At 48.0% G+C, this 10228-nt stretch overlaps 1 protein-coding gene across 1 annotated transcript; it reads right to left on the reverse strand.

Moving 5' to 3' along the window:
- Positions 1 to 4979: 4979 nt before the first annotated feature.
- On the reverse strand, positions 4980 to 6353 carry LOC124672220 (uncharacterized acetyltransferase At3g50280-like). Its single transcript, XM_047208491.1, has one exon. The coding sequence runs from the start codon at positions 6351 to 6353 to the stop codon at positions 4980 to 4982; it is 1374 nt and encodes a 457-aa protein (XP_047064447.1).
- Between the last annotated feature and the right edge of the window lie 3875 nt (positions 6354 to 10228).

The following is a 10228-nucleotide window of genomic DNA, read 5'->3' on the forward strand; positions in this document are numbered from 1 at the left end:
TTTATTTGAATCCATTTAAATGTTTCAAACTTCTTCCTTATCGAATATATCCACATATATACTCAATTCATTGTTGGAAGTTTTCATGAAGTAGAAGAATCTCCCGCACACAACTATGCCCAGTGAACCTCATACATCATTATGTATGTTTCCACTAAGTTAGTTGTCCGTTCAACTCTTGGCCTATGAACAGTATTTTAGTCATTCTCTTTAGAAAAGATTTGCAAGCGCCAAACGATTCAAAAATCAAATGACTCCAAAAATCCATTTGCATGGAGTTCATTCATGCGTTCCTTTCTAACATGACCTAAATGGCGGTTCCACAAATAAGTGGAATTCAAATCATTTGCCTTATGGCATTTTAGCGTCAGTGTTATGCATGTGTGTTTCACCATTAAGATTTATAATAACTTATCCATCGTTCATGGAGTAATGTCATAATTTGAACAACTCATTGTTTTAATTTGACCAGAGCAAAATAACAATTATTAAGTTCTTTATTATAAATCCTAAGGGCTAGATAGAATGCCAACGACGAACATAATAACACTTTATTTTTGTTCCAGACGTGCATTCCTATCATATTCCTTGTCAGTCACTTAGGCCATTGTATTCTTGTACTGCGTTGTTTTGTATGACATTTCATACCAACCAATATGGTACAAATACCCAAGAATTTCATTGTGTGACCAAACTAGGAATACAGCCATAACATGTATATCATTTATATACACCTGAGCTAGACTTTCTAGTCTTTTCTTTTCTTTCTGCCAAAATATCTTTTGTAGTTTCTCTTTTAGTTTTCCTCATTCTCAGAAAACACTTCACCTTCAATAACTTCTAGGTTTGTTGGTCAAATACCAATAACCTTGAGGTTTTTATTTTGAAGTTGATCATCATATGACAAGTGTTCCAGATTTCACTATTAGTAACCTTTTAATATGATGAACAATTTCACTCATAATTTTATTCATCATATCATGACGACTTTCCGAGACCATGTTTGTACATGCTAGGCTCGTAAAGTTCAACCTCGGAATTCGCATGTGCAAATCTGGCTTGCACCCGTTGTATGCACACGTAGAATTTATAACACCCGATCATCACGTGATGCTTCGAAACGACGAGTCTTAGCAACGGTGCATACTAAGGACGATCACTTCATGGATATGCGAATATCGTTAGTGCCCCAATAGTTGGAGGATTGGGACGCCTTGCGTCTTCACCCTTCGTACATTCTCATAAAACTTATGAGTTTATGTAGTCTCACCAAATTATATTCTATCATCTTGCAATAAGGTTTTAGATATCACATATATCTCATACCTTGATTATTTCTGAAAACTAAATTTTCAGCTCCTTATTTTTCAAACAGATTTGAACTTCAAGTTTCACGGAGACAAGATGACTTTAGGTACTAATTTAAACCATAGCTCTTTGAATCAACAATGTGAGGTTTACTAAAATTTTGCAATAGGACTTAATCATTTCTTGATTCTTTAACAATACGGTACCAGTCCGTAAAGTTTCTTGTCAGACTTAACAGTATTTCTATCTCAATTACAAGACTAGCGCATGATAGAAAACGGATGCCAATACTACAAAATTAATTCAAAATACTATTCAGACTATGTTTATGATAATTAGTTCATGTTTTAATCTAATTACTAATGAACTCCCACTTAATACAACATCCCTCATAGTTGTTAAGTGGTACACGATCCAAATCCACTACACCAAAACCGATCATCACGTGAGATGATGTAGCTTCAATGGTGAACTTCAACATGTTGATCATATCATCCATATGACTCGTGTTCAACCTTTCGGTTTCCGTTGTCCCGAGGCCATGTCTGTACATGCTAGGCTCGTCAAGCAAACCCAAGTATTCCGCGTGTGCAAACATGGCTTACACCCGTTGTATGTGAACGTAGAGTCTATCACATCCGATCATCACGAGATCTTCGAAACGACGAACTGTAGCATCGGTGCATACGAGGGGAGAACACTTTATTATCTTGATATTAATGTGAGAGATCATATAATGCTACCGTCGCGATCTAAGCAAAATAAGATGCATAAAGGATTAACATCACATGCAATTCATATGTGATATGATATGGCCCTTTAGTCTTTGCGTCTTTGATCTTCATCTCCAAAGCACGGACATGATCTCCATCATCAACGGGCATGATCTCCATCATCGTCGGCGTAGCGTCAAGGTCCATGGCGCCGTCTTCATGGTTGTTCACCGCATGTAGCAACTATTACAACTACTTTGAAATAATAGTACAACATGAAATATAAAGACAACCATAAGGCTCCTGCCGGTTGCCACAATACAATAATGATCATCTCATACATATTCATCATCACATCATGGCCATATCACATCACCAAACCATGCAAAAACAAGTTAGACGCCTCTTATTTGGTTTGCATATTTTACGTGGTTTAGGGTTTTCGAGTAAGATCCAATCTACCTACGAACATGAACCACAACGGTGATACTAGTGTTGTCAATAGAAAGAGTAAATTGAATCTTCACTATGGTGGGAGAGACGAGACACCCGCAAAGCCACTTATGCAATACAAGTTGCATGTCGAGCGTGGAGCAAGTCTCATGAACGCGGTCATGTAAAGTTAGCCCGGGCCGCTTCATCCCACCATGCCGCAAGATGCAAAGTACACGAACTAAAGACAACAAAGCATCAACGCCCACAAAACAATTGTGTTCTACTCGTGCAACCAATCTATGCATAGACCTGGCTCTGATACCACTGATGGGATTCGTAGCATAGAAAACAAAAAATTTCCTACCGCAAGAACGAAACACAAGCCAAGATCTAATCTAGTAGATGGTAGCCACGAGAAGATCATGAGACTAACCCTCGAAGATTTCCAAAGCCTAACGAGATTAGATCTCGTGGTGGATGTAGTCGATCACTTGCCGCTTGCAAAAGCGCGTAGAAGATCTTGACCGCTTGCAAAAGCGCGTAGAAGAACTTGACGGTGCCACAATCGGGCAGCACCTCCGTACTCGGTCACATGTACGGTGCTGATGAAGACGATGTCCTCCTCCCCGTTCCAGCGGGCAACGGAAGTAGTAGATCCTCCTCGGAATCCCGGCAGCACGACGGCGTGGTGGCGGTGGTGGTGGAGAACTCCAGCAGGGCTTCGCCTAAGCGTATGTGGGAGAGGTGGTGGAGGAGGAGAGGCTAGGGTTTGGGGAGAGAGGGGGGGGTGCGGCCAACTCATGGCTTGGAGTGGCTGGCCCCCTCCCCTTGCCCCTCTTTTTATAGGTGGAAACCCCCAAGAGTTGGACTCCAAGTCTTCGAATAAGACCCGAATCCAAAACTTGCCTTAGGGACAAAACCTACCCAAGGGGGGAATCCCACTCAAGGTGGGACTCCCACCCCTTCCTTGGGGGGTTGGCCGGCCACCCATTGGGGAGTCTACCTGGGACTCCTCCCCCTTATGGTTGGCCGGCCATGCAAGGTGGAGTCCCTCCGGGACTCCACTTTCCATGGTGATTTCTTCCGGACTTTTCTAGAACCTTCTAGAACCTGCCATAAATGCACCGGATCATTTCCAAACTTGGAATATGACTTCCTATATGAATCTTATTCTCCGGACCATTCCGGAACTCCTCGTGATGTCCTGGATCCAATCCGAGACTCCGAACAAAACTTCGAACTCCATTCCATATTCCATATCTACTTAAACGACATCAAACCTTAAGTGTGTCACCCTACGGTTCGTGAACTATGCAGACATGGTTGAGGCTTCTCTCCGACCAATAACCAATAGCGGGATCTGGAGATCCATAATGGCTCCCACATATTCAACGATGACTTAGTGATCGATTGAACCATTTACATATGATACCGATTCCCTTTGTCACGCGATATTTTACTTGTCCGAGGTTTGATCATCGGTATCTCTATACCTCGTTCAACCTCGTCTCCTGACAAGTACTCTTTACTCGTACCGTGGTATGTGGTCTCTTATGAACCATTCATATGCTTGCAAGCTAATTAGACGACATTCCACCGAGAGGGCCCAGAGTATATCTATCCGTCATCGGGATGGACAAATCCCACTGTTGATCCATATGCCTCAACTCATACTTTTCGAATACCTAATCCCACCTTTATAACCACCCATTTACGCAGTGACGTTTGATGTAATCAAAGTACCCTTCCGGCATAAGTGATTTATATGATCTCATGGTCGAAAGGAATAGGTAACTATGTATTGAACTTATAGCAAATGAACTTAATGACGTGATCTTATGCTACGCTTAATTGGGTGTGTCCATTACATCATTCACATAATGACATAACCTTGTTATTAATAACATCCAATATTCATGATCACGAAACCATGATCAACTATTAATCAACAAGCTAGTTATACAAGAGGCTTACTAGGGACTACTTGTTGTTCACATAACACACATGTATCAATGTTTCGGTTAATACAATTATAGCATGGTATGTAAACATTATCATAAATATAAAGATATATTATAATAACCATTTTATTATTGCCTCTTGGGCATATCTCCAACAGATAGATCTTAGGCTTTCACCCTGAAGAAAGACCTCACTCTCAAAACAATGCCTTCAACAAGGCTATTGCCAAACACAACCAATTAAGGCCAGACCTTGGATTTTCACCCTGAAAGGTAAGACTTTGAACTCTCCTGTGCAGTCGCCCCCACTCTCATACCGCTGCTCCAAGTCACAAATCACCAAGACAATTCCTCCTTGCCATCAAGACTCGAGGCACCATTGCTAGACCTCATATCTCGGCTTCCATGTCATTCTCCGCTAGCATAACGGAGCCATCAAAGCTTCGAAGCGCTCCCTCTGAAACCAAACGGTCAGAGTAAAACACGGATGCGCACGACCGAATCCCACCCGACCCGGCAAACTCCATACTCGAAAAAATTCGCTTATCATGAGCTGAACACATTACGGCATGCTCACGATCACAGCGTCCATGAACTCCTCATCGACGAGAAGCCTCTGCAGCGCGTCCGACGCGATGCACACCTCCAGCGACATGCTCCCTCCATGCTCGCCCCCCTCAAACACCGTCACCTTCCCGTCCGTCTTGTTGCCGGGGCCGCTCCTCACGGCAACCGGCTTTCCCCATCCGAAGTCGTTCCCAAACACGTCGAAGCGTGGTGAGCTCCTAGTCGCGACGGCAGCACCTGCACCTCCGAACAACTTGTTCCCCGCGTAGACGAATTCCGGCTCCCGGGTCCAGCGATCCAGCCAGTCCGCCATGGCAGCCTCGTCGAACGACGCCACCACGCGACTCAGCTGCCACGCCGTCCAGCCTAGCCCCTTGTCTAGGATCTCGCCGACGGTGGAGCTCGCCTTGCCGAACACCGCTGCGTTGCCCAAGTAACCCTCTGGTATGCCCTTCACACGTCCCCGGCATCCGATGAGCAGAGAGTGAGATGTCTCCTGCCCCGGCGGGAGGCCCCGAGCACGGGACACCGCCCGCCAAACGTGCGCGAGCAGGGCATGGAGCGAGGAGATTGCGACGGTGGCGTCCGTCTCGCTGTTCGCCCTGGCCTTGAGGTTTTCGATGCCTGCAGCGGAGAAGGTGAAGAAGCATTCTTGTACCGTCGGGCGATCGAACCGCCGGACGACGTCCTGCAGCTTGCTGAACGGCAGGCGGATCGGCACGGGGCTGGTGTCGATGAAGAACCTCTGGTGCACCGGTGCTGGCGTCCGTATCTCGTGCAGATCGACGCCACCTCGGTTGATCTCTGACCAGGTGTTGAAGAACTCCCAGAAGGCGGTGCCGTCGCCTACGGAGTGGTTCATCGACATGCTGATGAAGACGCCGTCAGCAAGCTCGGTGACCTGCGCTGACAGCACAGGAAGCGGCTCCGTGGCGGCGTCCGCACTGAGGACATGGTTGAGCGGGAAGAGTGCAGAGACCACCGAAGGGATGTGTATCGAGCCGATGATGTCCGCGACGGCGACGCCTGGCGCCACAGCGTGGATGAACTCAGCGCCTTCTCCCGTGCACCGCAACAGCACAGCCACAGTCCCGCCGTCATGAGGCTCCGTGACTAGCCGGCCGGCGAAGGGGCAGAACTTGCCCAGGGCGCGCGCGAAAGAGGACGCGAGGGTGTCGACGAGGGGCTCCCCGACTCCGCCGGCGGCGGGCTGCTTGGGCAGGAGTATACCCTTCTGGACATAGTCTATGGTGAGGAGGCAGAGGTCCCAGGGCGTGAGGTGGATGTTCACAGCCTCCTCCGAGTCCGACGGCGGCTTGATCATGCGCCGAGATACGATCCGGACATGGTCCGCGGCGACTCTTCCCATCTGCTCGTTGCTGCGATATGCTTTCTTGGAAGTTGTATGAAGTATGAGCAGAGGAGGTGCTGCTTAAATGAACACACTCGGACCTTGTTTGGCACAAGTGTAATTTAAGCTCCCAGCGGATTGTGAATTATTGGAGACATTATTGGATACTTCATTAGCACTAGAAATCGGATTTTTATATACTAAGCGAGCAGGTCATGGCCAGGCTATTGATGGAGCAGTACCAACAACTACATGATCAAAATGAAAATGGGTAAGGTAGCATCATATATAAACTACATAAAGCTCGTTGTGTTTACAAGTCTATGGCCATAAGCCAACAAACAATATAGATTACGGAAACGCACTTTTAAACCCATGTGCATATGCTCCTGCCACCACCGCAAAAAACATTTTAAGATGTGAAAAAAAATCCTTGCGTGTACATATCGACATTCTATTTGCACAGTGCACACGGTCAAATTTTTGCGGACAACCGATTTGTTTTGTGTCTTGCGCAAAAAAACGTAAATAAATGTCTCATGAAGAGTCATTTTTATGCATGACATAAAAAATATCGGTTTTTCTTGAAACGACTTTGCTAGCACATAAAAATATTTTTAAAATGCATTAAAAAAATCAGGAATCTATGCTCCTGAGTGTAAAAACACCTTGTCTGAATGATGAAGGCTTCACAAAATTCCTTATGCTAGACTGTCTGGAGCCCATTGTGACTACTCCCTCCGTCTTGGTTTAACAGGCGCATACGTAGTTTAACACAAGGTTTGACCATTAATTTGGTTAACAAAATATAAATTATATGTCTACCGAATCTATACCATTAGATTTGTATTCAATTTTTTTTGAATAGTATAACTTTTTTAATATTTATTTAATATTTAATTGATCAAAATAATGGTCAAACTAATTTTTTGAACAACGTGCATGCCGAGACGGAGGAAGTACCTATATTGCTGGACCATCTCAGATTCTCAGTAATACAGATGGGTTCTTACAGTAAAAAAATCTTCATAAAATTGTATATACAAGAAATGTTATTATTTTTTACACAGGAAATGGTATTCAGAGTATATGGTTGTTTGATTACTTGAGTGAACATCCTGATAATCCTCCTATCGTATGAGAACTGTTCAATTAACTCCACATGTATAAGATTGCTTTATTTGAACAGAAGATTAGGCTGATGCATTTGTACATTACCAGCTCACTTCATTTACAAAAGTGTTACTCTCAACAATAAGAGAAAGAGATAGATTCTTTCTATGTTAAAAAAAGAAAATCAGAAATACAAAGTCCGCCCAAAGTACATTATGCATCCAAACTCCCGATTGTGTGCATAACATGAGACTGAGAGCAAAGCTTTTATTTAAAAAACTGAACAAGGAAGACAAAATCAATCAACACAAAAAAACTCCCCCTCGCGTCGCTCCCCCAGGTGACGCCAGGGGCGAAACCTAGCGCCGCCAAAGCACCTCCCCGCCTGGGCCTCCCGCGCTGCTGCCACCGGCGGCCTCCTCCGCGGCAGTGGCGGCACCCCGCTGTCGAAGGTGGTCGAGGAGTTCCTGGGCGCGAGGTGGAAGACCGGCTCGTGGGGGCGGTGGCGGTCGGGGCTTCAGGAAGCCGAGCCGACGGGCTCGGGTGGTGGCTGCTCGCCGGCGCTGCGATGGTCGCGGCTGCTCTGGCGGCGGTCGCCCTCGGCGCGGGGCCTTGCGGGGCGGCCTGGTCGGCGTCCTCCCAGATCGAGATCCGCTCGATTTGGGGGCGTGCAGGTCGGCCTCGCTCAAGGAGGCCAGGGCGGCGGCCCTAGGACGCCATGGTGGCGTTGGTGGTGTCGGGGTCGTGCCCCCGACAGCGGGCAACCGGCAGGGGAGGCCGGTCTGCATCTTCGGCGCCGGCGGTTGGCCGGAGAAGAGGATGTCGGGGCAACGACCCTGGAGACGCGGTGGCGACGGGGATGTGCCGGCCCAGCTTCTCCTTGGTGTGGCGGTCGCGTAGAGGTCGGAGTTCGGGGTGGCTGCGGAGGGCCACCGCGTGTGGCAGGGTGGCTGGGGTGCAGCGGCCCTTGCTAGTTTCTACAGGTGCCACAGTGCAAGGATGGCGGCGCGGCTCTTGGTGGGCGGGGCGCTGTTTCCAGGGTCTCGGGACGGTGACAGGTTGACGCGAGGGGTCGACCTGTTGCGCGTGGAAGCCGGAGCGGCGGCTCCGGGAGCGAGGTGGTGGTGATGCTATGCCTCTGGCCGCGTGGGCGGCAGGGCATTCTTCCGTTGGCGTGGGCGACGTCTCTTTGGGTGGTCTGTGCTCGTCCGGTGTTTTGGGTTGTCCCCGCGATAGCCCAGTGGAGGCGGTGGTCATGGGTCTCCGGATGAAAATCTTCCCCAACTTGGTCGGTGCCGACAATGGTGTCGCCTTCGGGCGTCGCTTTCCTTCTTGAAGGCGTTGTCGTGGAGTCCAGGCACCCGTCCACCCATCATTCCAGGGTGAATACCCAAATCCGGCTTGCCGGATTGGATGACGGTGGTATCTTTGGATGTCGTGACCTTGTTGGAGGCGTCATTTTTTGGAGTATTGGAAGCCACTTGTTGTCGATGCCTGCACCACTGGTTTGGGTCGTGGTCTCAGGGTAACGTCGGTGTGCGAGCACCGCTGGCTTGGTTCTTGCGGCATGCCTCTCCCCACGAAGTTTGAAAGTCCTAGCCGTCCCCTTCGGCTCTGACTTCCTTTCCAGGGACGTGGACCGCGCAGTTGTGGTGCTCGCCATTGCCGTCGTGCTGGTATCATTCGACGACGCTCCATACCTAGTTGAGCTAGGTCGTGTGGCCAAGTGTGGTTTTCGCCGGTTTTCCTTAAAACTGTGCCGTGTTAGTTTTCTTTGTCCGGTTTTCCTTATAAACTGGACACGGTGTCGAGTTTGTATCGGTTTTCGATCTGTTTTCCTTATAAACCGGCTAAATTTTCCTCTTCTTAATGAATAGGCAGAGCTCCCTGCCGGTTGCTCAAAAAAAAAAAAAAAACAAGAGTGCACAGCTAAATGCACGAGTTTGGGACGACCACATGTTGAGGAGCGGACACAATATCTGATTCTGATGCATTTTGTGCCACGATCTGAAAATGTGTAAGGTCTAATGTGCATATGTTCGTTGAACCAAATCGAACAGTCCAGGTTGCCCTGCATCAAGTAGCACCCAATGTTTTGCCTAGCACTCTTCTCGATGTGGGCAGAGCCCGCTTGCTGCTTTGCACTTCTCATCTCGGGAGATTTGAATGAAACGGAATATGCAGATGACATATCTTACTTCAAACTATTTACAGGCAATGTGCGACCGTGCCCTTTAGAGCATCTCCGGTCGCGTCCTCCAAATCGTCCTCCAAACCGCGTCGGATCGAGCGTTTGGAAGACGTGTTTTGTTCGTGCCGCGTTTAAGGGACGTCGCTTCCCAGTCGCATCTCAAACAAAATTTCATAAATTTTAAACTTGTGCGAGATTTAATTAAATTCATCCAAACTTGGCATATATTACATAGATTCGAACTAGATTCGGCTAAATTTAAACTAAACCTAATCTAGTAGTACTTGCGGCGGCCGGAGGCGTCGTAGTACTGATGGAAGTTGCACATGTCGTCGGTGATGACTTCCTGCTTGACGCGCTCGTCGGGCTCGTCGACGGGCTCATCCTTCACCAGGCCGCTTGGCCCTGCCTCGCCGTCGTCGATGAGGTCCACGAGCGGCTTGCCGGAGTCGCGGATGGACAAGGCGGTCGCCGTCTCGAGGTCGCCCCTCCAGGCGTCCTTGTCGTTCAGTGACGCCAAGCACGCCGCTCGCAGCCCTGGGCAGTCCTCGGGGTCGTCGCTGCTGGCGATGAGGCGCTGCTGCCGCTC

Source organism: Lolium rigidum, chromosome 7, assembly GCF_022539505.1.
Source record: "Lolium rigidum isolate FL_2022 chromosome 7, APGP_CSIRO_Lrig_0.1, whole genome shotgun sequence".
Taxonomy (NCBI): domain Eukaryota; kingdom Viridiplantae; phylum Streptophyta; class Magnoliopsida; order Poales; family Poaceae; genus Lolium; species Lolium rigidum.

Bases quoted from the DNA above. Each gene is read 5' to 3' on its own strand.
- LOC124672220 (XM_047208491.1), bottom strand. From the start codon at position 6,353: ATGGGAAGAGTCGCCGCGGACCATGTCCGGATCGTATCTCGGCGCATG.